Genomic DNA, 27,242 nt, shown 5'->3' with positions numbered 1-27,242 from the left:
TCCATACATCGGAAAAAAACGTCATGCGATGAATACACTAAATATTTAGTGACAAAACTGTGACATAGAATCTTGTAAACAGAATTCATTTTGATTTTTATTCTTTTTTTTTTCGTTTTTCCAAATATTTTTTTGCAATGAGAAAGAAGGAATCATTATTTCTAAATCAAGTCTCAAATTTATTGAAAACCAATTCAATTTCCAAAGAAGCCTGTAAACAGACTCCCCCCNACATTGATAGATCAGTTATGCAATAAAGTCTTTTCTTGTTTGCAGTCAGATAAATTATACAAAGTAATTTTCAAAAAGTTATAGAAGTTTCATCCTCAGCAAATTGTCAGATAAATTCTACTGAAAAAATGATGTAATAAAAGTCTGTACTTACTCTGGTGGAGTGATTTTGCAACATTCTATATCCCTGAGCCAAGGACACACCAAGGCTTGCTCGGCCGTAACTCTCCTGCTAGGGTCCAGCTCTAGCATTTGGTCCATCAGGTCAAGAGCATGCTTAGGCAGGCTGTAACACAAATTCACAGTGTAAGTAAAAATGCATAGCAAAGTATTTTTTTAATGTCATGTCCTTACAACAAGCTAAATCAGAAAAAAAGGAAATCTTGCAGAAAGAGTAAATCTTGCAGAAAGAGTAAATAATATTTTGAAAGATGCATGGGGGGGCAGAAATTTATTGATTGGATCAAGTTATTTCTTTTTGCTATAACAAAGAAACATTGGAAATTAAGGCAACCATTTGTATTGACTGTTATCTGTTACAAGTATGCAAATGTACAATGAATGGTTAAGTGTCATCTCCAATAATATTATCATATTACTGATGTTTACCGGGGTACATAAAGCTTGGTCTGAAAGTCAAATATACTCGAGACAAAGCTGTCTGTACTGCGATTCCTCATTGTACCGATTTACCCTGGGAAAACCATATCCACAATTGAGTTTTCCAGCAATCAATTTTTTTTCAAAAGTTAAAGTGAGGTAAACTTATTCTTTTCAAAGTGCCTTATAATTAAAAGCCAATGAAAAACAACAATTTCTATAAGTTCAAATGTTTTCTGTAAATTAGCAGCTCGAGACTTACAATGAAAATTCCTCCCTCAGGCGCCGTCGATATTGCTTTTTGGGTTTGAAAGTGTGGAAGAGTGGCAGTTTGATGACCTCCGGCCACACGGCCGGGCACGGAGAGCCACAGGTCTTGCTGATTAGTTCCAGTTGGTTCTGCTCTGTCTGAGCCTGGAATATGGGTTTCCTTATAAAAAGTTCTCCTAGAATACACCTGTAATAAAACAAAGACAAACGTGGTTAGTATAGACCAGTGCAAGGGAGACACTATTTGGTCATGACAATGACATCATTGTCCAATATCTTTATTTTTCAAATTTATAACATGTAAAAAAAAAGTCCATATTTTATCCTATTAAACATAACATTGAAGGGGGCATACTGAGTTGTGGGATAAAAACATTTTTTGAAGGTATTGAAACACTTCATTTTGTAATGAGAATTCTTATCTGCGTTTCATTAATTGTCCATTTTCAATGTTATAATATTTTCACCATGCTGCAATGCCGTACCAGCAAACTTCTGATTAGACAAACTATGTTAAAACCGACAATGCATCCAGTTATCAACTACATTGCTGTTCAAAATACATGTATCCTCTTTCCGAACCAGTTGTTTCATTCTCAGAGAAACAGTGGTGTGAAAAAGAGAAGAATTACTTTAGCTGACCTTTCAACACACCCAACAAACATTACTTGGGCATAACGCGGGGCCAGCATGCCTACTACAGGTAGTCAATAGTACGACTTCATCAACTATATATACAAGGGCTTTATCAAAGACATGATGATGATGAGAGTTAGCAATGCCTTGCAAATAGGTGAAAATTCTAGTGAGAAAAGCTTTTTTTAACCTAAAAAATAAAAGGGCTGCAACAATTTGCATCCTCACGATATGATTTTATTGAGTTTTTTCATAGAATTCAGTAGTAAATATTATTGAAATATATGTATAATTTCTAGTACTTTCGGGAATGACTGCACAGCACATCTTTACTGAAGGTATCAAACAATATAAGAACACATTTTAGAAATTGATAAAAATTGATTAATAATTGAAGTACTATTAGTGTATCACGATGCAGTAAACGACATTATTTGATACGATACCCAAGAAAGTATCGTGATATGATACGCTATATCGTTGCAGCCCAAGTAAATAGTACTTTCTTTTTCAGGTATGTATACATACCCTATGCTCCACACATCAATGGCAGGCCCGTATCTTTCCTCTCCAAGGAGGAGTTCTGGAGGTCTGTACCAAAGTGTGATCACTTTGTTTGTGTACAGCCTGTCCTTGTCATCTGCATGGTACAACCTGGCTAATCCCCAGTCAGCCAGCTTGATCTGGCCTCTGTAAAAGCAGGCATTGTTCTAACAAAACATACATGTTGTAGCACCAATAATTATTTGGTTCTGTTTTATGTCCGGATCCCTATGTCCTTCTGTTTCATTGAATCTTATGTTTAACACAAAAAATTAAAAGCAAAACCATCTGCATTTTCAACCATTAAATGTAGCTAGCTATCACATAGAATCAATTAAATTATTTAGTGATGAACTTAAACTAGTCTGAATGGTTTTCCACATCGGTTCCAAGTGGTATTTTTTTGTCACAAACCTTTCTTTTTATACAAATGAGGAGCTACACAAAACAAAGACAACTTACCTGTTGTTGAGTAGAATGTTTGAACACTTAATATCTCTATGTAAAAAGTTCTTGTTATGACAATATTTCAAACCGTCCAACAACTGCTTCATAAACGACGCGATATGCTCTTCTTTGAAGTTACACATGCCCGACTCCAGCAGTCCCATGAGGTCATGGTCCATATACTCGAACACAAGATAGAAAGCACCTGCAAGTACAGAAGATCAAAGGAATAAATTCAGGTGAACTATGCAAAGACCGAATGCGAGGAAAGCCATGTATTGCACATTAAACACTAGAATATGTGAATACTTATTGATTTTATTTCTCCCTCCATCACTGTAGGTTTTCCTCCATCCTGACTTATTGGATAAAGCTACTAGGAGTTGATAAACATTTTTGGTTATCCACTAGTGGGTAACACCCTTGACGCTATTTCATTGGTCAATCTCTTAATTATAAGATCAAGTAACTCCCCGATTAGAAACAGGAATAATGTATTCCATCCCAAGAGGAACACATGGTTTTGTAGATATACAATATTATATCTAAACTTTAAAAAAGGTCCCCAAACTAGTAATGGTCGGTAATCATGTTAATAAATATCATTAACTAATTAGTGCCTTTATTTATTATACAGCATTGTATTCCTGTCGGCCCAGGAAATCTCTAGGCCAATTCAGATTAAAATACCTTCATATACACCTTATGACTAGTCTTTCTAATAAAACACCTGATTTCCTATTTTGGACAGTCCTTTTTCTCCAAGAAGGCCACACCCTTGTTTGAATTTTCTTTGCCAAGGAATACTCCATTTGTCATATCATGTATCCTCTATCCGAACCAGTTGTTTCATTCTCAGAGAAACAGCGGTGTGAAATAGGGACAAATTACTTTAGCTGACCATTCAATACACCAGATAATATTACTCGGGTATAAAGCGGGTCAGCATGGTTATTTTCTAAGATCTAGAATACAGTCAGACCTGTCTAAATAGAACAGCACTGGTACCAGTATCACTGGTTTGAATAGAAAGTAAAGTTCTAAGACTGAACAGGTTCAGTTAAAATAGAACTGTACACCTTAGGGCACATCAGTAAGTCCCGTACATTCAGATTTCTGTACCAGACAGGGTCAAGTTTGACAGGTTACCCTGCACCATCAGGGCTCACGCTGTCGGTAGCCAAAGTAGCCATTGGCTACTTTTATTTTTTATTGGCTACTAAAAATTCGATGTGGCTACTAAATTGACTACTAAGTTTTTAAAGATGGGGAAACTCTGTATCTTTGTCGCAAAAAACGATCCGTCTACTCGAGCTCACGTGTGTATTGTGGCTGACACTGATTGCGTAAACATAATCAGGCTAGGGCTGTCACAGATCAGCGCGCGCTGTACGACTGCGAGTTAATTAATGCTTTTGTCTAAGTTGTAAAGTCGATTATCAAGCATCAGATGGCAAAAGGTGTTATAATTCTTATACAATAATTATGGACAGTGGGGTCAAGTTAATTGGATGACCCTTTGACGTTGAGAATACAGTCTGATAAGTGAGTCACACATAGGTGGTCTCGCACACGTACATTTGACGGCGCCGTAAGCCTATCTGATAAACTCGTTCAAACACCGCATCCAACAAATTTACGGGTTCAATATATCTAAATTAGTGTACATGGTATTCATTTACCTTTTCCAGTACCGTAGTAAGCACAAATACGTCCGATATGCTTGATTAGAAAGTATAAGTATCGCCTTGAAACACCATGTCGGAAGTGCCGATTTTCAGCCTTTCAGATAACTTCAAACGATAGGCCCTATATCGTATCTGACTGTGTACTTTCGTGGTTAGACGTTTTAGAATTTCAAGTGATCGAGAAAATTTATTTAGCATCGCAGTTATGCAGTTTTTAGAACAGCAAACCGTTCAGAATTACTTCCGATGGTCGCTTGTATTAGGTGCCAATCGACGACACGTGCACGACAATGGCCAAGTTGCGCGACGTGATCCCGATTTATTTCGAAGGGTTGGTCAATACCGTTATAAATTCGTCCTTTTCCTTTCAAATGTGTTCTACTGCCATTTACTTTTGAAATGTATGATCTTTTTAAATATGTATATTTTTTTTTTACATAAAACATGAATTACGGTGAATGTAAACAAAGGAAAAATAATTATGAATATTCCATCACTGAGGCTACTTTTGATTTGGATTTTATTCGTTTTATTTTTTGATTGAAGGCACGGAATTAAAGGCGAATAATATCTTATTTGAACCTTTCAACCTAGATTTTCTCACAATTCCTGTGTCAAGAAAACGAGATAAAGGCTGATTTTTCTCTCTTTTGGAAATATAAATAAAAAAGTTCTGGTGGAAATTTTCAGCATTTTAATTTTAGATATATTTTCTTAAAATTACAGCCATTTAATCTGAAAGGATTAAAAAAATATCACATTATGGATTAAATTATAAACATCATGTTCTATAACATTTTTTTTTAATTTAACAGAGTACTCCTTAATTTAACAGCATATTGAATAGTATTGCACTTCAAAAAATATTAAATATTGAATGATTTTAATGGAGGGCCTATCCGTAACGGTTGGAGGCTGAGAAAGTATGGCCACTGTTTAAAAAAAATTGGCTACTGAAATTCAAACATGGCTACTTCTTTGGCTACTGATTTTTTAGGTCCAGGGTGAGCCCTGACCTACTCCCATAACATGAGAGGCCGCTGGTCGGCCTTTTTTCAATTGGATATGATTTTGCCGACTGCGACCTCTCATTTCCGAAGCACTAATTCTTTGATGCAGTTTCCGCCCGAAATCCGGGCGGAACAAAGTCGGCTTGAAAAACTCACATAAGTGGTTAACAGTTCATGACAACGATGTCTACTCACGGTTTATATAATACAGATCTCATATATATGTCACAGACACAAATATATAGTATATTACGGAATAGAACACTCAAAATACATGTCCATGTCGTTGTAGCACATCTCTGACATACATTTAAAACATGGCTTCTGGATTAATACAAAATATCAGGGGGGATTTCAAACGGAACGAAATGATACGGAGTTTGTTTGTATTCCGCTTGTGAAACATTACATGTAATCCATTTTTGTATTAACCGGAAAAATCATGGCAAATGCTGTCTGCTTCGCTTCAAGTGAGGAAAAACTCATTATTTATGTCTTTGACATGAATTTTTTCTCATATAATCATGGATTTATGGAAAGGAATATTTATTGGACCCTTTTGACCATTTAAATGTATGTAAACACGATATACTCTTTCTTAATCCGAACATTGAAAATGTGATAGTCAGCATCGGGAAAATCAGCTATGGGCAGTAAGAGGTTACGCGGCGCCTGTCAAATGTTTTTCGCCGTGTAAAACCTCTAACATTGTTGGAGTAAGCCCTGACCATGCATTGAGACAATCAAGTTTTGATAGCACAGATCAGCACCAGCCTCTTCAGCATAAATGTGACAAAGACACAAGACATCTTATTCTTTCCATATCTACCTGTATCTTTTTTGTTTAAACTTGATACAAGGAACAATGTCAAGAATTCATGAGATACTGCCAAGTCAAACTAACTACAAACTACCCTACTTTTTTAGAATGATACCTTAATTCCATAATTGCCTGCTTTACATTCAACTTAACCCTTTCACCCCTATGTAACTTTAGTAGACTCTGCCATGCATTGATCTGCATGAGTCCATTATGGTCTACAGTGGTGAAAGGGTTAAAGAATCTCAATCATTAATCCAGTGACTAACCTTTATCCTTTTTGAAATCTAGAGCATCCTGCTTGTCTGTGACTATTTCCTTCAGGTTGACAATGTTTGGGTGGTTCAGCTGTCGCAGGATCTTGATCTCCCTGACTGCGGTTATGGGGAACCCTTCCTTCTCATTCTCTAGACGGACCTTCTTCAGAGCCACAAGTTCATCTGAAACACAAAACCATTATATGTTAAACTCCAAATTTATCAAATCCCAAGTTTCTTCACAGAAGACAATGATATTGTAGCTGATTTTACTGATCTACATATACTTAGAACTTACTGCCAAATGACTATCAAATGCAGCCCATGCTCAGGCACTTTTGAATCAACTGTATGATAATCAACATCAGTATAAGTAGATGAACATTTCGCCAAATAGCTGGGTACAAGACCCAATTTCAGTATGCAACATCCTGCCATCCCAAAAGGAGCTCGCATAATAGATTTGGCAAAGTTGAGGGATATCTCTAGGTGATCTACTGATGGACTGACTGGCTGACTGACAGACAGACAGACAGAATGCATAACTACAAATAATTCAAATGTCAGATCTGAGCATTCTTTTTCAACATTTTGAAGACAATTTTCTTGTTGCGAGCGATAGATTTTCTGTCAATATCTTCAAGGATATGTTTCAAAACTTTGAGAAAACTTCTGACCAAAACCATCCATTAATCCTACCTTGTTCTTCTTAATTTGAATTCAAAGAAGAAATCTTTGACAAATTTAATACTTACCAGTGAAGGTATCCCTGGCCTTGTATACCAGACCATATGTGCCCTCCCCAATGATCTCTATAGTTTTAAATAGGTCCACACAACGCTCTCCCCAGTCACCCTTTGATCGTTCATCGTTTCTTCTTTGAAGACAAAGTCTGTAAATGAAAAGTAAAACCTGCATTTAAAAACTATGGTTCAGTCGATTATCCTTTAAGTTATGGATAATCTTTACAAATCTGACATTGCTTTGCCACATTCTACCCAAGATGACAAATGCTAAGTACAGGTATCCCTGAAAGTCACATTCAATAATAACAGATCTTCGGCAAATTTAAACATTTAGCAAAAACCTTTTTAAGTAGTGTGACTGGCAAAGTTCTTAAATCTTGACCCTCCATCATTGATTTATGATTTTGCATAGTATTCATGTGCTATTGCTACACACGATTGTCATCATGACAATAAATGTAAAAAGACAAGACAAATGATTGCTATAATATATACTATTTTTATAATATTTTCTACTTACTTTGGTCGTTTGAACTTGCCAGAGCTAGGGGCTTCACGTTTTACATCAGGTTCTGGTTCATGTTCTACTTCGTAGTCCATATCCGGCTCATCCAACATGGGAGGCATTGGGAGGTCTGTAATTCTCCTCTGTCGAGGGTAGACCTCCTCCTTTGGCAAGTTGGCTGGTGCACTATCACTGCAAGTCAGAGCAGGCAACACATTTTAAGTTGTCAGAAAACCCATTTTTATGGAAACTGTTATCTAAAAGTAAGATTTCACGACGGGTGTCAGACTTATGCAAAATAATCCAGGGCACACTATTGTAGACCTGTCAACCCAAACCAATTAATGTAAGTGTACATGCATAAACAGTAGTTCCATTATACAACAAGAGGCTCATGGGCCTTAACGGTCACCCGAGTCCTACAGTATTTAATTTTGTTGTTGAATTAACAAAGAGTCTTATAATCTGCCTGCCACCCTTTCTAAATTAACCATTAATGAGAGTGACATTTTTTCCTACATTAACCATTAATGAGAGTGACATTTTTTCCTACATTAACCATTAATGAGAGTGACATTTTTTCCAAGTGTTGATCTCAAATTCTGAACATAACAGTATGTCCTTTCACTGTATCTTAATTCTCAGACCCTGTAGTTTGTAGCAGATGCTAGTTATAGAGGGGTAGTAGCATATCCTTAATCACTGACAACTTACCTGTATGGGCTATCACTGTCAAACTCCTCTTCTGGGGATACCTGAGGTAGAGGAAGCCGAGGTAACGTGGGAAAGTCTATTGCACTACGTCTGTCTCCTCGACCACTATACTGATTGATAATCTGTCTATCAAAACTAGAGTCTCGACTTTCACGCCCTTCCCCTCGGCGTTCAGGCACTTCACTTCGGCGATCAGGCACCTCAGCACGGCGATCAGGTACCTCGCCACGTCGATCAGGTACATCCCCACGTCGATCAGGTACATCACCACGGCGATCAGGTACCTCCCCACGTCGATCTAGCACCTCTCCTCGATGGTCCCGTTCAGGCCCACGCCCACGACGATCATCACGATTGAATCCATGATCATGATTATGATCATGGTCTAAACGATCATTTATACTATCAAGGTCAATAATTTCCCGTTTGGCATTATCAACTTTCACAACAATCTTGTCCTCCATTTGCGCTATAACTCTGTTTTTACGTTGAGGAGGCAGACCTGGCGGGGGAGGGGGTGGAGTTGGCGACGCTTTAATCGCATGCTGTTTCTTTAAATACTCCTGCTGCCTATAGTCTTGTTTTACACTACGCTGGCCACTTTCCACTTTAGTAATTATTATATTGTCTTTCCCATCCAATGGGGAATCACGATACATCACCCTTTCCTTTGGTTCCCTCGGTTCCCTGCCCTTCGCTGCCAGCGCAGCAGCTTCCTTTGCTTCACGTGCCCGCCGATGCTTGCTGAGCTCGGCTGCAAGGCTTGTGGCATAGTTAACTGTGGAATGACTTATTTTATTGCTAGAGGAATAGGAATGTCCTCTTGGAGGACTATGCTCAGGAGGTGAGCGAGAATGTCTTGAACGGGGGTGTCGATTCCGTGACCGTGAAGAACCCCTGCGAGATCGGCTGCGTGGACTAGGTGATCTCGATTTTGACCTGTTCTTATATTTGTCATGTCGTGAGTATTTGTCTTTGTAGTGAGCACTGAAAGTAAATAAGAAAATAGTTAAATGATCATGAGTCTACACAAATGGTAATGTTTATTTTTATGTCAAGGTTATATTTTTTATTTAATTTTGCAGACAAAAATGAACAAAATAAACAGAAACAGGGCTTCAGGATTCGTTTTTGGCCATGATACTGATTTATTATCGTTGCCTCAATATTTTATCACCTTTGGCTATACACGAGGTGTGTTTCACACTCTTTGGATATATATATATATATGTGTGTTATACACTTTCTCTCTCAGTGTGTTTTATGTAAACTTGTAGAATATAAACTATTTAAAATTCTATGTTCACAGTAAATAGTAATATCTAAACAACACAACTCTGGCCTGACTGGAAGTATATTGTGATGTGAGGAATGATCTACAGGTAGACATGTGTGGACACTATAGTGATGGACACAGGAATGACCCCGGACATTTGTTTTCTGAAAGTATGTGAACAGTGCCAAGTGAGAAGCCAGGCCGGAATTGCAATTTTATTGTGAAATCATTATCTATAAATGTGTATATGTTTATTCCCTGCTTAACGTTCAGCATTAAGGGAAATAGCAACAACTGGTTCGCTCGTTGTCAGTATAATGTGACCGGGCGGGAATGCTGTGCTGGGTGCCCTTGGTATTATAAATAAGAAATAAATAAATAAATGAGATAGCACTATAAAGTCGGCATCAGATCTGCGCTATCAAAAGGAGGCAAGCACCCCAACATACCCTGTCTCCTGCATACACGCACGCAAGCATGCATGGAGGCACATCCTTAAATGACCTTAGCTGTTAATAGGACTTTTAAACAAAATTAAACCAAACCAAAATGATCATACCAAAACAATTTACTCAAATATTCTACCTCAGGACTACTTCCTTGTCCCATACGTTTTTACCCTCCCTTTCATAAAACTTGTCAATTATATTTACAGCTAGACTATTGGGTTATCATGCATTGTTTTATAATCCAATTTGGAAAAGGCATAAATAAGTTGTTTTTATATGCAATAAAATCTGCTTAAACTAAAAACCATGTTATACAGAATTCTAAATTTTCAACTGATATCACTCATGACCACATTGGACAATCGCAAAACCTCAAATTCAAACTTGTTACCAAATTTGAAGTTCAGATTAATCAGCTTTTTTTCACAATTTGAGAAGCCTTAGAATTTGAGAAATTCTGTTACAGTAATAATTATCGAAATTGGGAATTCAAAGATTTTATTTTTGCTCACCTGTAAGAAAAGTCTTTTGAATTGTGAAATATATAAGTTTCCTCATAATTGACATGTGCTTAAATCATCTATCAATCAGAGCAAATTAGGCTTATATAAATTTTGCTCAAATCCAAATTAAGTCTTAGCCTTTGCATAATATAAATGTGTACATACAAAGTTTCATCAAAACCGAATGATATTGCCCAAATTAATACATCTGGTCAAAATTTCTGACAATGACCAAGATTTGCTTTGGAAACCTGTCTTACACTATTTTCTTATATTACCTGTGGTCAAGGTCAAATTTTTTCAGGTCACAGTGACCTTATTTTACGATGCAAATCACCACCTTATCATGATGTACGTATATACATGTACACAATGTTTCAAGAAACAGCAGCAGAGATTTGCTCTGGAAACCAATATTTTATTACTTAAGGTCAAAGTAAAAGGTCAAATTGAGGTCATGCTGACCTCATCCTTTGAGGAAACACATCACTTTTACATGATGTACCATTGAATGTTTGATACCCCATTCATGACAGTGGCAGAGATGCTCCAGAAACCATTATTTTTAGAATTTAAGGTCAAAGGTCAAATTGAGGGTCACCGTGACTTGATTTAAGGATGTGACAAATGGCTTTCCCTTGATGTATTTATATATGAATTTGCCCTTTCATGAAACAGTGGCAGAGATATGCTCCAAAACCCAGTACTTTTAGCACTTTTGGCCCAGTTCAAATTGAGGTCTAACTGTGGTTTTAGAATGTGACACACTCTCTTGCCATGATGTACCCATGTAAAAAGTCTGATGCCAATTTATGAAACTGTGGCTGGAAGCACAGTCAGCAACTATATACCTCCGACTTCATCGAAGCCACACGCTGGGGTATAAAACTTATTAAACATATAATCTATCAAAATGAAGAGTTATTATCAGCAGTAAGAAAACCATTCATTATCATCATTGGGGAGGGCACATATGGTCTGGTATACAAGGCCAAGGATACCTTCACTGTTAAGTATTAAATTTGTCAAGGATATCTTCTTGGAATTCATTATCACTCATTTAAACAAGTGGGTTTCACTGTCGGTTGGTGGGGAGTACATTTTTCAATGATATTTGTTTTTCAATGCATTCCGTGTCAACATGAACACTTGATCTTTAAGCCTACAGGGAAGGTCAAGCTGGCGTTATTAAGTGCACTGTACAGTTTACACCTTATGAAATATATTTCATGTTTCATCAATGCATCTTTTACGGTAGTTAAACCATTAGAGCAAGACAAGAGGCCCAATGGGCCTGCATCGCTCACCTGGTATTAATCTCACACTTGTAACCTCAAAAGTGATTTAAAATAAATCTACAGGCAAAATATCAGATTAAAAGTAATTCAACAGAACCTGTTAAAAGATTTGATAACATTTCGCCCCTGCGACCTTGAAAGTCGAACAAGGTTATTAAGTTGAACAAATTTTATAGCCCTTATGTTGGATGGATTATGCTCCAAAAAATGTCACCAAAATATACTACAAAAATTTGATGCAGATAGTCAAAGAGTCAAACCATGGCCAAAAAAATTGATTTGGCCTTTGACGTCGGTGTGACCATGACATTGGACATATTAACCCTATAGTATTATGCAACACACCACCTTTCCATTATACTTGTACCCCTTAAAATTTCATTGAGATATCTTCAGCAAATCAGAAAATATGGCCAAGACAATGAATTTGAACTTTGACCTCAATATGACCTTGACCTTGGAAATACAGAACCAATTGAGATATATGACACACCACAGGGGTGTACAAAAACAATTTCCAGAGGTCTAGCCCCGGGCGAGTAGACGTACGAAATCCACTTGCCAGAAAATATATATATACATGTAGACAGAAAACAGATTTTTCATGAAATGTTTTAGTCTTTTTTCTCTTCCTATTTGCAATTATTATCAATAGATTATTTACTATTTAATAGCAGTGATGGATGTATTTATCTTTCTTTCTTTTTAAATTAAAATTATTTTACAGTTGAATATTCTTTAATTACCGAAATCCGGGTCTGGATTTGTCCGGTTTTTAGCTACTTAATGCAACTTCCTGTTTAAACTAGAGCTGTCGCCAGGATGGCTGACTAATATCCCCGCTTTCGCCAAGTTATGTAAATTTGAGAATTATACTTCAACGTATTTAGCAGGATAAATAATATTCATTATATGCCGGTGCACAACTACATAAGATACCGATCATTCATCAAAGTTTCAATGAAATCCACCTGTTAGTTAAGGAGGAGTTGCACGGCACAATTACTGCGGATGACAGACATCCAGACAGGGTGATTGCAGTATAACCCCCCCCAACTTTGTTGCGGGGGTATAAAAACGGAGTCGTTTTTTTCAGGCAGAACGTGTCCTTCTGTAGTTAACTAGTACATATAATCATTCAATAAGTAAGTAAATCCATTATATATTTCTATTTAATGTTTAAGTTGGAGTTTCAGTTATTTTCTTTGGTCTTAAAGTCTGAAAAATTGTCTGAATTGATGGATAGACAGCCAGTATCTACCAGCAATTTTTTCCTTGAAAACGAAGAATACAGTTTTTTTGTGACGTTTTGTTTGTTTCATAATTGTTTGAATGTTTTCCACTAAACTACAGCCAATTAATTTAAACATTTCATTTCGAGGAATGGAGAAACACATGAAACAAGAGGCCCAGAAGGGCCGGAATCGCTCACCTGGATATCTAAGCAATCATGGCAAAATATTCTCCAAATGAGATCCAAGGGAATATACCAGACCCCCAATGCCATATCTTGTAGTATGTCTGTATTAGATTTTTCATGCCCAGCAATTTAATGTATGGTTATGGGGTGGGGATCTTCACTGTTTCCAAGCCGTGACTCAAATACTAGATCCTTAGGGTTGTGGCCAGACCCCAGGATCAATATTAATATCATGACAGCATTCATCTCTTTTTTTCCAGCATTTGAATTTATAGTCTTGGGGTGGGGATCTCAACCATTTTAAAGTTATGACCCAGGGACTATGTCTCAAAGGGTGGGGCCAGACCCTAGGCTATCCTGGAAGCAAATGTGCATGCTTCTCTTTATACTCCACAGTTGTAAATATGGTTATACGGTGGGGATCTCAACCATTTCCAAGTAATAAACTTTTTCAGGCCCCACCCCTTGGGGGTTCAGCCCCACCATTTGGGGTTGGACTGAGGCGCACATGTCGTCTGCAGGTGAGGCGGAATTGAACATTGACATGTTTTGAGCCGATTGATGTCTTCAAACTATTAATCGATGATTTAATCATAAACTGTAGCTAAGATATATATCTATATGCCGACTGTGACGGTAAATGTATTGAATGGCGACCTGAAACCTGTAGAAAATCACATGCAATTCTTTACGAAATACCTGACCTTTTTTCCTGAGAATCTACGTGTAAATATACAGCGTCTTATGACAAAAATGAAGTTTATAATCTCTGTTATCATTTGCCAATCACATTTGCGGACAAAAATAATTCTAAAATGATCTTTCTCTTGCTTAAATCCCATTAATTAAAAGTTTCACATATTCTTACCTTTATTACCACCTGTACAGGTAAATACTGAAGCAACTTTAGAATTGAAAATGTTAATATAAACTAGAGACAACAACGAACAATTTTCCTACAACCTTTTTTCACATATACATGCATAACAAATATTTTCCAAGTTATGCACATTTGAAAAATCAAGTAAATTAATTTAAATTTCAATAATTAATTCAGCAGTGGTGTCCCTTTACATAGAAATCAATGTAGCAGCCTAAGGGTTAATACCCGGCCATGGCGCCCACGATTAGTAATGGAGCAAGCCCTGTGTGAATCACATCAGGGCGATTTTAGAATTAATTGACAGCACATTAGTCCATACTCTGTAGGTTTGTAATATGAATTCTTTCTGTTGATTTCATATAAAAGTTAACTTGAAGTTAAACTCCACCTAAAATGTAAATTATTAAGTTAATGTAGCAAGGGCAATCAAAATCTGAATTGACCACCATTTTGGAAACTCCTCTCTCTCTTCCGAAATAGGTCGGAGATATATATATACAAATATATAGGGTGTCATGACCCAATTTTGAAATTGAAGTAAACATGACAGCATCAGTAGTAATACCATATTTTACCGCAAATAAGCCCCCACTCCTAGTGAAACAAGAGGCCCAATGGGCCTGCATCGCTTACCTGGATTTAATCTCACACTTGTAACTTTAAAAGTGATAAAGCTTCAGGCAAAATATCAGTATTTACAACTATGTCATTCAAAAGAACACGTTAAAAGATTTAAACACATTTGACCTGTGTCACCTTGAAAGTCGAACAAGGTAATTAGGTTGAACAAACTTTATGGTCCTTCATCTCAGCATGCAACTTGCAAAATATCACCACCCTAGACATTTTGTTTATTGAGATTATGTTCATACATATTTTACTTTAGGTGACAATGAAAGTGGGTCAGGTCAAGGTCATTCAAATGAACCAGGAAGCCATCAGCCAAATATGAAGATTCTATACCTTTAAGTTCTTCAGAAGTCATTTGATAATTTTGACATATTTGACCCCTGTGACCTTGAAAGAAGGTCAAAGTCATTTTCATTCTCAAACTTTGTTGGGCTCCTTTCCAGGAAGTTACCAGCCAAATATTTAGCTTCTATACCTTTCAGTTCTTCAGAAGAAGTCTTTTTAAGCATTAGACATATCTGACTCCTGTTACCTTGAAAGTAGGTCAAGGTTATTTTCGTTCTCAAACTTTGCCAGGCTCTATCCCAGGAAGCCACAAGCCAAATATAAAGATTCTATATACCTTTCAGTTCTTCAGAAGAAGTCGTTTGAAGTGTTTGACACATTTGACCCCTGTGACCTTGAAAGTAAGTCTAGGTCATTTTCTTTATCAAACTTTGTTAGGCTCAAACATCCCAGCATCCCAGGAAGCTGCCAGCCAAATAGGAAGATTATATTTCTTTTAGTTCTTCACAAGAACTTGTTTTTAACGTTTGACATAGTTGACCGCTTTGACCTTGAAAGTAGGTCAAGGTCATTTTCGTTCTCAAAATTTGTCAGGCTCCTTCCAACAAAGCTTTCAGCCAAATATCATGACTCTAGGCCTGTCCGTTCTTCAGAAGAAGTTGTTCAAAGGAAAAGTTGACAGACGCCGCACCATGACATAAAAACATAGACCAAAAGTAGGGATCCGGAGGGGGGTGGTAATTGCGAGCAACCCCCTTGTTCACTATTGACCACAGTCTTGGATATATACCTATGGTTTGATCTATGATCAAATTAAATATCATGTACTTGTAAACTGTAGTTGTCCATGTTGTAAATATAACAACTAAACTAACAGACAGAATATAATAAGTCACCAAAAATTGATTAGTTGATGGTGCTGTTGTTTTTCTAAACTTATTTTCTATCATCAATTGGTCTCGATAATTCAATTTTATCAAACATTTTTTATGAATTGTTATTGATAAGTCAATCAGTACTTTTTAAGACACAATACCAACATTCAGAGGTGTAAAAAAAATAATAGCACGATGACCAGGCACTCTGGTGTTTGGCTAGTGCCATCACATGATTTGACTATATATACCGTTCTATAGCTAGTCCAATCACCGAAGACATTTGAGTATACAAAAGCTGAATTAACACAAAACCATTGTCTTAATCATACAAAAACAACACAACAACTTATCTGTAAGCAGGCTGCAAACATTATGAGCAAGAGACATGTTTTATGGATAAAAGTCTTCCAAAAAACGATGTATTTGGTCCAGGAAGCCATGCTTTGTTGACACAAATGGTTCATACAAATTTCAGAATGGCAATATGAACGAACTGATGTTGACAGAAAGATTGGATAGAAAAAAAAGGTCAATTTGAAAAATATTTTACCACTCTGTAATAACTCATAAATGTTTTTTACAATGTATTCATAATTTGCTACTTCAGTACAGACTATAGATATAATGGATTTAATACGTACAAGCACCAGGTTTCGTTTTACATTGAAATCTGCAAAATACACAACCAGTTAAAAAATAAAAGCATGGTGTTCTTTCAGCAACAGAACGATGTTTTGTTTTTAGTTAAGCCATCTAGATATCTTGATATTTTGTTATGTTTACATCATATTCAATAATCACTTGTTATAATATTCATCTTTTATTCACTCATGAATACATAATTCTTTATGTGTTTTTGAGATGGAGACACAATTTGGGACTTCATTGCAGGCACCCACCCTGTTCCCAGGACATTTGCAAAAGTGGGGAGGGGGCTTATTTGTGAGAGGGGACTTATTTGCGGTAAAATACGGTACTATATTGGTGTGATCTGTCGTGGGGTTGTTTCTATTTTTTATTTCCCCTAAGATGGCCTTGGCTAATTTCGTTCAAGAGGTTTTTCTATTAGTAACGATTTGTTATTTCAACAATTATGCAATATTTTGATTTTATTATTCATATGAGGCCTGAATTATATGTTATTATATGCATGAACATTTCTCACATTTAAATTGGTCGGATCCTATACACGTGACCAGTCCTCAAAAAGTCATGTAGACTAGTTATCCGGTGAATATCGATTTCTAAATATAGCCCGTATGGAAATTCCCTGGAACCTGTCGTAGCGCATGCGCAGTTAGACTGGAACGCGATCTGTATGACGACATTAGAAGATGACTGCTGGCGAACGTTTCTCCTCCGTTAGGAAAAGTATCAAAACTATTTGAGGATAAAGATGCTGTTAACGTATAAAGGCCATTGAACACGCAGTGCATGTCCTCCATGCTTATCTTAAGAAAAATAATCTAGACGATGCCTTCGAAAGCTACAATGATGAACTGTTGTATTCAATCCTGGCTAAATTTTACATGGATGCTCGCGTACAAAAATCAGAACCTTTGGTTTTGTTTTGTTTTATTTTATTGTTGAAGCATATAATAAAACAGTTATGGGCTTTTGTGCTGGTAAATATGATGCAATATGAACCTGAAAGAGTGATATTGACGTCGGCTTCGCCTCGGTCAATATCACTCTTTCAGGTTCATATCACATCATCATATTCACCAGCACAAAAGTCCATAATTGTATATTATCTAACAGATTGGACACTTTTGATTTTGCTTCATTAGTTGGCAGAAAACTGCTTCGTAGCAGACGATGCAATATATATATATAAAAAATGTTTTGTCTGACAGAAGCTATGTTTATATCCCAGCTAGTTCTCAACCTGATAAATCCACGAGCTAAAGGCATCAGGCAAAGGACACCCTGTTGTTATATCTTTGTTCCAAGGTAGAAAAAGTATGGGACAGCACACAAAATAACATGGGATGATCATTACCTGGGTTTTTTCCGGGCCATATACGACGGACTTGGTGAGCGAGATCTGTAACGTTTCCTTGGACTTTCTGTAGGACTATGGTCTCTATTAAATGATCCACTGTAAGCCCGTGGTGGATCAGCATAGGCCTTTGGTGGATTGTAAGCTTTTGGGGGCATATTATATGCCTTTGGTGGAGGAACACTGTTGCCACCAGAATAGTTTTTTGGATGATCCTTTGGCACTGGGAGTTCTTGTGGTGACAATGGTCGTTTCTTTTGGTGTTTCCTGCTAACATTTCTCACGGGCGGATGTTGTGGACTAGGTGGTTCACGTATGTTATTTGGAGAGATACTCAGGCTCCTGTCCGGAGGGTATCCCCTTATGCGAGACCCGGGAGACATAGATCTCTTCGACGATTCCCTGTTATTATTACTATGACCACGATTTACAGGCGAAGCTGGTCCATTGTTGGAAATGTCAGAGTCTGAACTTATATCATCGTATGCTACAATAGATTTATTTTTCGATTCCGAGGGCATACGTACATTTTCCTGTGAATATCTTTCACTCTTTTCTTTCGATTTTTTATGGGATTTCTGCTTTTGTTTCTTCCGCTTCTTGCCGGAACTCGAACCTGAAGATTGTTGCATTTGTGACGGTTGGGATGGAGCATGATGTCCCGGAATGTCTTGGCCTCTCTGCACTAAATGTCGATATGATCTTGCATCAAATTCATCAAAAAACGATTGGGACTGATTCGAAGGTTTCCTTGGCATTATGTTGAAACCGGTTACGCACACATGTTGTTCTCTTAGAGTTATCTCCTCATATTTATCCACGTAGCAATGTAATTCTCACTAGATGTCACTTTACACAACACATTTTGGCAATTTTACATTAAAATAACTCACTTTTAGTCCATTGTTGAGATGATTTATGAATATTTCTTGTTCCTTACTCAAATCGTAACTTCTTTGGACGGAATCATCGTCAGCTGTTCTCCAAACGCTGTGGTATGACCTGTGTATTGCACCACTTGGTAACAAGTCAGCTGGTCAAGAAAACTCTTCGATAATACGTAGAGAAGATTATTCTGATATAAAATGTTATGAGATTCACAAAGTTTGATAATTTAATTATTCGATCGTGACTGTTTTTAGGCTTGATGTTTTCTTAAAGCCGTTAAAAATAGTGGATTTTGATGGTATTATTTTGCTACCGAGTATTACAGAAATATGCCGAAATGCATTGTGGACTCAACAAAACTCATGACGTAGTACACACACCGGTGCTGCAGGTAAATAACCTTCCTCATTGCAAACCTACAATACTCACTGTTTTCATAAATATTATACGTTATTTCTCAATTTGCTTGCTAAATACGCATCATGTGTTTGTTGACTATTGAACAAGCAGTTTTCGTATTCACCTGTAAGCATATTTGAATGGTTATTACTGTTTATTCGGGATCCATGTAACATTGTTTTGGTCGATCTGAGCACAGACGATATAAAAAAAAATACCCCGTATACTAAAAAAAACCACCAGGTATTTTTTTTATGGTATACGGGGTATTTTTTATGTATAGACTGTTATACTTATATTGATTAAACGTCAGACTCCTGTGATCTGAGTACTACGGTTCCAGGTTGTTTCGCCCTAAATCCCGTTCGCCCTAGGTTGTTTCGCACTAAAACAAAAATATTAGGGCGAAACATTGTTTGGTATTTTCTTTCAATTTTAGTAGTTTTAAGTCACAAATTAAGTCTTCTTAGTCTTCCATATCATTAAAATCAATTTCATAATTGTTTGTCTTGTTTTTAAGCGAGTGTTACAAACGGCAGCTGTGAAAAGCCGACTCTGCTTCAACGTGCCCTACCTTTAATTATTATATTAACGTATACATTTAAAACAAAAATATTGATGGCGAAACATCCTAGGGCGAACAGAATTTAGGGCAAAACAACCCTCAGCGCGAACAGGATTTAGGGCGAAACAACCCGTTACCAGTCTTCAGTAGTCGATCACAGCTTGTGGGTTGATACATTTATTCACAGGCGCTTGTATCTGGTATTTATCACCTGAGCTTAAATCCAGTTGATTTAAATATGTAAGTAGTGGATTTTGGATTTTAGCTCAGGTTATAAATACCAGATACAAGCGCCTGTGATTTATTCCTCCAGGTAGAGATGTATGTAATATACAGGTTCAGTATACTCTGCTGATTGAGCTATATAGCTATATTCACCTTTAAATTATATTTTCTAAGATTTCAATTTTCATTAAATTAAAGCAAAGTCGCATAAACAATAAGATTTATGGTAATGTTGACTACAAAAAGCATACATTTAGATGTAATTAGTTTCATTTTTCATAAATGGAAAATTTCCAAATTTTTACATCATTATTTTTTAAAAAGAATATTTATATTTAATGTCTTTTGTTATCAACCTTATAATAAAATCTTCTTTTAAAAGCGACTTTGTTTCATTTTCCTTAAAAAAGAAAATCACATGAAAATAGCTCAAAATACTTATTTCAGATAGGTCAATAGAGCTATTATAGGTCTTTACAGCTATATAGCTCAATCGGCAGAGTGTACTGGACCTGATATATACCACTCTGCTCCAGGTTCGAAAGAAATGGGGTTGGGAGGGGCATCAGTATAGTGTTATATAGAATGATGTACGTACACACGATCCATCTTTCTAGAGAAAAACTTCACATATTATGTTGGAAAGCACCTGTAATAAAGAATTTATATTCAATTAGTAGAAAAGATAAAAAAAAATACACACATGGATTTGAAAATGTTGGATAAATAACTAAATTAGATTGACATTTTAAAAACAAATCCCAAAATACGTGCACATACTCTTGTTGATTATGAAATAGGAGCTCGCTTCTATCAATATATATAACAATAAGTAAAAAAAAAAGGTTTATGATATTTTATCATATGATTGACAACAACCTACACTTAATTATCTTGTCATACAAGAAGTGTACAATACTATTAGTCATACATGTCTTTGGCAGGGTCCATGGTCTCATGTTCGCTGACAGGACTTCATGTACCCTGACAGCGAACATGAGACCATGTACCCTGTCAGCGAACATGAGACCATGTACCCTGCCAAAGACCTGTATAACGAATTTGTCATACTGCAAAGCCATTTATAGGTTGGGACTCGTGTTTGCCAGAAAACAGATACTGTGTAGGGCGGTAGTACGGGGAAAACAGAAGAAAAAAAAAATTTGTATTATTCCAACAATTTAATAAATTTTTAAATTATAATAAGTCAACAATATGGTTTTGCTGAATTGTTATTTCTCTTTGTGTTTGTAGGTATAAGTGTAGCCTGTTTTGTCTCAATTTTACTCTCCGTGTGGCTTGCAAACCGTTTCGCCATATTGTCTTCAAGTTATCTCCCTTACAACAGGCGCGCATGCTCTTATGTACCCCGGCAAGGATACTAACATAGCTTCAGGTACCTTGGCAATTCGACACATCACCGTGCAACATTTTTCTTTGCAGTATGACAAAATATCATCAACATTTTTACTATTATCTATTGATCGAAACAAGCTCCTGTGATTATAACCGACTATTTGTCGAGCAGGTTCAGTGTTTATATATAAACACCAATAGTCTACAGGCAATAATTATAAGCTGATGGTCTGGTAAATTTTACCCGATGTAATGTTAAACTTTGGCACACCACCTTGAGCTGTTTGCATGCAGAGTTATGGCCCCTTATTTATAGGTATATTCTCTGTCTGTGCCATATGTCTGACATGGGGCAGGACATATATGAAAATGGTCATAAAACCCTATAGAAAATCTTACCTTATGTGTACAAATTAAAAAAGTATGGCTAATATCAATTGGTCATTGTATACACAGTACATTATTTGTTCATTAATGTGTAACAAAATGATACTTGTATATATATAAATCCCTATAGCTACTAGGTAAACCTCCTGTCTTTATACAATTTGAAAATTAACTAACTCGAGTTAAATAAACATAATAACCAACCATTACTCATTAGGGAACCTTTCAATCTGATTCTTTAAAAGATAATTATTTATTGGTACATTGTATCTTTGAACGCCAAGAAACTGTTTAATTTGATGGTTGTAAAAAAACTCCACAGAAAGATGAAAGTGGGCGTGGCTGAGTTGCTGAAGCTACTGGTAAACACAGCAGAAAAAGGAGCAAATGTAGCCAGGATTATCAGATCAGACGCTGATTTATTAAATCTTCTGGTGGAAGAAAAAACAGGTGATTCCAAAAACCAGCGATTTGTCCAAGACTTCAAGACTCTTGCCGATGTATTGGTTCAAGAGATTGTCAGACATGACCTAACAGAGCAGGTACTTTTCATTACTTCCTAGTGTTTTGGTTTGACAGAAACTCATGGCTATACAGAAAAAAGGAAAACCAAATGCTTTATACATATATATATATATGCATATGTAATTATATCATCATGAACCAACTCATTAATGTATCACCAATTCACTTCCTTGGTTAATGTATGTTCCTTACCTTACGGGAAGTACTTAATTTTAGGGGTTTTGGTGTGTTTTTTTAAGAAAAACACAATTGGAGATAAGGAATTTAATTAAACTCAGTAATGCTCCCCGATGGGAAAAACATAAATCAAACAAATTCTTTGAAGAATATGTTTTGAAACTGAGGTCTGTAAACATTTATTTCATAAATTCAAAAAACAAAATTGTACATTTGTATTATAATTATTTTAAAAAAGATTTTTTTCTTAATATTTCACATGAAAAGAAACCTAAATTTGTTGCTATTGTGAAATCATGCTTATGTTTTTGATCAAACACAGTAATACAATGTACATGTACAATTAAAGTACATATACTGGTAATGCACTTGCTACTGTAGTTTGTGTACTAAACCAATCAAAAGGTAATAAAAAAAAATTGTGTATGTATATTTTGTATGTCATACACCATGCTATGTCATGTACTCCACGGTAATTTATGCAAATATAATTATAAATATAATAATCTATCTTGTCAATGTGACATATTATTTCACAGTGTCAAATAAGAAACATATATATCCATCCAATCAATAAAATGATACATATCTCAGTATTTTCAAGTCATTGTTTTGAATAAATAAAATTTTACTGCTTACATTAACTAATAAATTTAACTAAGTTTCCAATGGAAGTCTTGAAATGTCTCTTAATGTTCATTACCTGGAGGTAAGAAATACTTTTCTTTTTGTAATTTGAGTATTTCTTTAGGGTAGGGAATAAATAAATTACCAAAAACAGACATTACAGGATTGAACTAAGACCTATTGACTGCTGATCCTACACTTCACCATGCCAGTATTACTATCTATAAAATGTAAATACACAGTATCAAAATGAAAGTTGAAAAATTGTCAAGGGAAGTAACTCCAAGCCAGAAAAAAGTCTTTTTAAAAATTACTTTATTTTCTTTACACACAAAAGACAGAAACGCTCTGATGTGGAACTCTCCTTCATGCTTCTCACTTTTTCAGTAATACTATTCACCTTAACTCATTCACCCCTGAAGACACATTTAAACTCTTCCAATTGAAAGGTTGGAATAGTTTATTATGACATTTTAAGGGTAAATGAGTTTAATTAAACATACCTGTTCACAGATTCCTGACATTAAAAGCAGTATCTATGGCGAGGAAAGCAACACCTTTACTAATGCTGTGGGAGAAACTATCACCGTGGAGATCCAAGCCACTAAACAACAAACTATAGGTCTCCTCAGTAAGGTTTCTGCAAATTTTTAATTCTCTTTTATAAAAAAAAATCTGTCTTAGAGCAATATATATATATATATATAATTAATGTATTCAATACATTGTGATTACATACATTGTGCTAAGAATTTTGACACATTTTAATCTTTGATTTATATAAATTCTTTTCAACTAGCCTAGGCTACGTAGTATACATTGACAGACTAAGATATACTTTATTTTTAACAATATTTTATATATTTATTTTTGTTATAATTTTATTGGCTGCTTGCCCAATTCAAATCAAAGGAATTTGTAAAGTCAAATTGATAACAAAGAATATCTTGCTGCAGGAAATTCAAGTTTATGCCTAATCAAATGAAAACTGTAAAAAAAATGTGTTTTTAAAATATAGATACCATATCAAGCTTTTGTTTTTGTTTAAAGAAATAATAACCCAGACTTTTGTTACAGATCAAGTGTTGGATGGAAATGAGCATGCAGCAGATTTACTAGCAAAAGAGGCACATGAGTCTGTTGTTGTGGACATCGTAGGTGGACTAGTGAAGCTGGTCGGACTAGAAGTGGATGTGGATGATATAGGAGTGTGGATTGATCCAATAGGTACAAATCTAGACGTACAATTGTATACAGACGTACTCCATTTTGAAGTCATAAACTGTGGGTTATGATTGGGTTCTTCTGCTTTTGTGTGTCTTTTTTACCTGGGGCCTGTTTGTTTATACGGGTTGTCAGTTTTTAAAAGTAACGTTTTTGGGTATAAATCCTGGCGGACCTGAAAATGTTTATGCAGACCTTGTAAGGCTTTGTCATGGCTCTCATGAAAGCAGCATCAGATTACTGGGTCCGACCTTATTTCATAAACGAACATATACTCTGCTCCAAACGGTTCAACCGTTCGTTTGGATCGCGATAAACAAAAGCGGCCGTGATGTCACACAGACTGTTTCAGTGCAACAATATGAACATTTAACAAAAGAAGAACTTTTTGGTTTTCAAGGTTGCCCTTTATGTCAAAAATAATTTTGTCATTATTATTATACACCCCTTTGAACGACGGCAGACATATTGGATGAGCACAGGTTCTTTCTTAAAGAAATTCATGGTTAAACTTCAAACTTTCCATAGGAAAGCATTACTGGCATTAAGGAACATGCTCAAATATTGATTTCCCTCGGGGAAAACATAGGTTAGGTAAAGTTCATAAAACTGAGGCCCTGTGTTAAAATACAATACTAATTATCATGAAGACTACTTCCCTGTAATGATATTTGACAAATATACGGTAGACATAGATCATTTCCCCCAACTTAATTTTAGATTTAATTGTAAGACAAAGATATATTCTTATTGACAATTATGACTTGGACTTCAGTTTTAGGACTCTTTTAATGATAATAGGACAAGCTGCTTTAGGACTCTTTTAATGATAATAGGACAAGCTGCTTTAAGACTCTTTTAATGATATTAGGACAAGCTGCTTTAGGACTCTTTTAATGATAATAGGACAAGCTGCTTTAGGACTCTTTTAATGATAATAGGACCAGTTACTTTAGGACTCTTTTAATGATAATAGGACCAGCTGCTTTAGGACTCTTTTAATGATAATAGGACAAGCTGCCTCAAATTCCCTTTTCACCAATCTCACATTACATTCTTGAATTGTCTGTCAATTGTTTTTGAAATTTTATTGATAATTTTTCTCAAGTTTTTAACAATCCAGAATAAATGGAACATCTGTATCAAAATTAATTTCCCTAGCACCATTTATTTTCTCTAACTGCAAAATTACTGTACTTGTAGACTCAACGGCTCAGTATATTGGAGGTCTTCATGGGACCAAAGATGACAGTGGTATGGCGTCAGAGGGCCTGCAGTGTGTGGTGGTTATCGTCGGGGTTTATGACAAACATACAGGGTTACCCTTAGTAGGGGTCACAAACCAGCCCTTTTCTACCTATGATACTCAGTCTAAAAGGTACTATTTTTACCATAATAATATTGCATCTAAAAATAAATTCACTTTCGCCAAATGATTTTTCAGTCTCCTACTGATACTCCTCCTAGAGAGGACTTAAGGTTTATTCTCCATCCATCTGTATTCATATTTAATGTTTGTACGAAAAACTAGAGTGAAATTATCAAGTACTTTGCCTACAATGGGGCAGGAATCCTTAACCCTTTTACACCTATGTACCTTCAATAAACTCTGCCATGCAATGATCTGGATGAGTCCATTATGGTCTACAGTGGTGAAAGGGTTAAGCTGTAAAGTTATATGTTTTTAGGGTTTCTTTTGATATACATGTACAACAAATATTTATCAGGCAGATTTCGGCTGTGTTATAAAGGATGACTAGTTCAAGCACAGAAGAAATATTTATCTGTATGTAAAAAAGAAGATTATGAGATTAATGCATTTCTTTTTTCTTCCTTTTTAGGTGGATTGGTGAAACCATATGGGGTGTTTGTGTTGGTGACACAAGAGTTAACTCCCTTACGAAAGCACCAATGGATAAGCCAAGAGATAAACCTGTCATTCTTATGAGTACTAGTGAAAGTCAAGACATCCAGAAATCCTTCATAGACGATTGTTCCCTTCATTATGCCGCAGGTGCTGGATACAAACTTCTCTGTGCAATTCAGGGTCTTGCAGACTCTTACATCCTGTCCAAGAGTAGTACGTACAAGTGGGATGCTTGTGGACCTCATGCAATACTTTTGTCGCAAGGTGGTGGCTTGATCAGCTTCAAGAGTCTACAGGACAAAGATCTACAGGGTTCCGATACTCTTGTCAGAGACCTGCAGATTAGATACAATAAGTCTGACCAACCGGGGTCCTGTGGGGCAAAGCAGTGGTGTAACGAGGGAGGAATCGTTGCATATACATCTTTAGCCATGTTAGAAACGATCAAAAAAATTATAGGATAGTTTCAGGGCTAACTTTTTCCTCGCATCGGGATGTCATATATGTCGTGGGGGTATAGCATTTAGTCCATATGTATGTGTATTGTCCATACATAATTTGTACATACCATGTATGTTTGCTCTATTGACTTCAATGACAGATTTTAATCTGACTTCATATATTGGTCAAGTAGGAAAAGTTGTTGTGTTCTAAGATGTCAAGGTCACAGTCAAGGTCATCGTTTCTATATATGTAAAATATTTGTTATCTCTCCAGAGATTTTATCACAAAACAAAGTTTGATCAAACTCCTTATATAAGTGAAGTATGAGAGTACCTTAAACAAATTCCAGTTTCAGGGTGTCAGTGTCAAAGTCACCTTTTTTACTGTAATCAAAATACTGTATACCGGAAAGTTTTCGCTGCAGTTTAATAATTTGTTTGCCCCCGTCCTTAGGGCAAATTTATCAT

At 36.0% G+C, this 27,242-nt stretch overlaps 2 protein-coding genes across 3 annotated transcripts in view; one reads left to right on the top strand and one right to left on the bottom strand.

Moving 5' to 3' along the window:
• The window catches only part of LOC110465128 (cyclin-dependent kinase 12-like), a 22,880-nt gene extending 3,564 nt beyond the window's left edge, over positions 1-19,316 (bottom strand). Inside the window, exons 1-9 of the mRNA XM_021520729.1 lie at positions 18,092-19,316; positions 8,468-9,454; positions 7,769-7,945; positions 7,258-7,394; positions 6,515-6,685; positions 2,743-2,932; positions 2,266-2,427; positions 1,094-1,288; positions 386-517 (exon numbers count right to left, since the gene is read on the bottom strand). Coding sequence (XP_021376404.1) covers positions 386-517; positions 1,094-1,288; positions 2,266-2,427; positions 2,743-2,932; positions 6,515-6,685; positions 7,258-7,394; positions 7,769-7,945; positions 8,468-9,454; positions 18,092-18,849 — 2,909 coding nt within the window. The 5' untranslated portion in view covers positions 18,850-19,316. The remainder of the gene's footprint in view (positions 1-385; positions 518-1,093; positions 1,289-2,265; positions 2,428-2,742; positions 2,933-6,514; positions 6,686-7,257; positions 7,395-7,768; positions 7,946-8,467; positions 9,455-18,091) is intronic.
• LOC110465129 (inositol polyphosphate 1-phosphatase-like) lies at positions 19,294-27,242 on the top strand. Of its 2 annotated transcripts, none has more exons than XM_021520730.1 (6): positions 19,294-19,370; positions 22,234-22,453; positions 23,754-23,871; positions 24,318-24,467; positions 25,668-25,842; positions 26,306-27,242. In XM_021520730.1, exons 2-6 carry the CDS (start codon positions 22,238-22,240, stop codon positions 26,793-26,795), a joined length of 1,149 nt encoding a protein of 382 aa, XP_021376405.1. In that variant the 5' UTR covers positions 19,294-19,370; positions 22,234-22,237; the 3' UTR covers positions 26,796-27,242. The 2 variants fall into 2 exon arrangements, with proteins under 2 accessions (XP_021376405.1, XP_021376406.1); XM_021520731.1 differs by lacking the exon at positions 19,294-19,370 and adding an exon at positions 19,379-19,504.

Source organism: Mizuhopecten yessoensis, unplaced genomic scaffold, assembly GCF_002113885.1.
Source record: "Mizuhopecten yessoensis strain PY_sf001 unplaced genomic scaffold, ASM211388v2 scaffold11057, whole genome shotgun sequence".
In the NCBI taxonomy this organism is placed as follows: Eukaryota; Metazoa; Mollusca; class Bivalvia; order Pectinida; family Pectinidae; genus Mizuhopecten; species Mizuhopecten yessoensis.
This window is presented reverse-complemented; position numbering and strand designations above follow the sequence as displayed.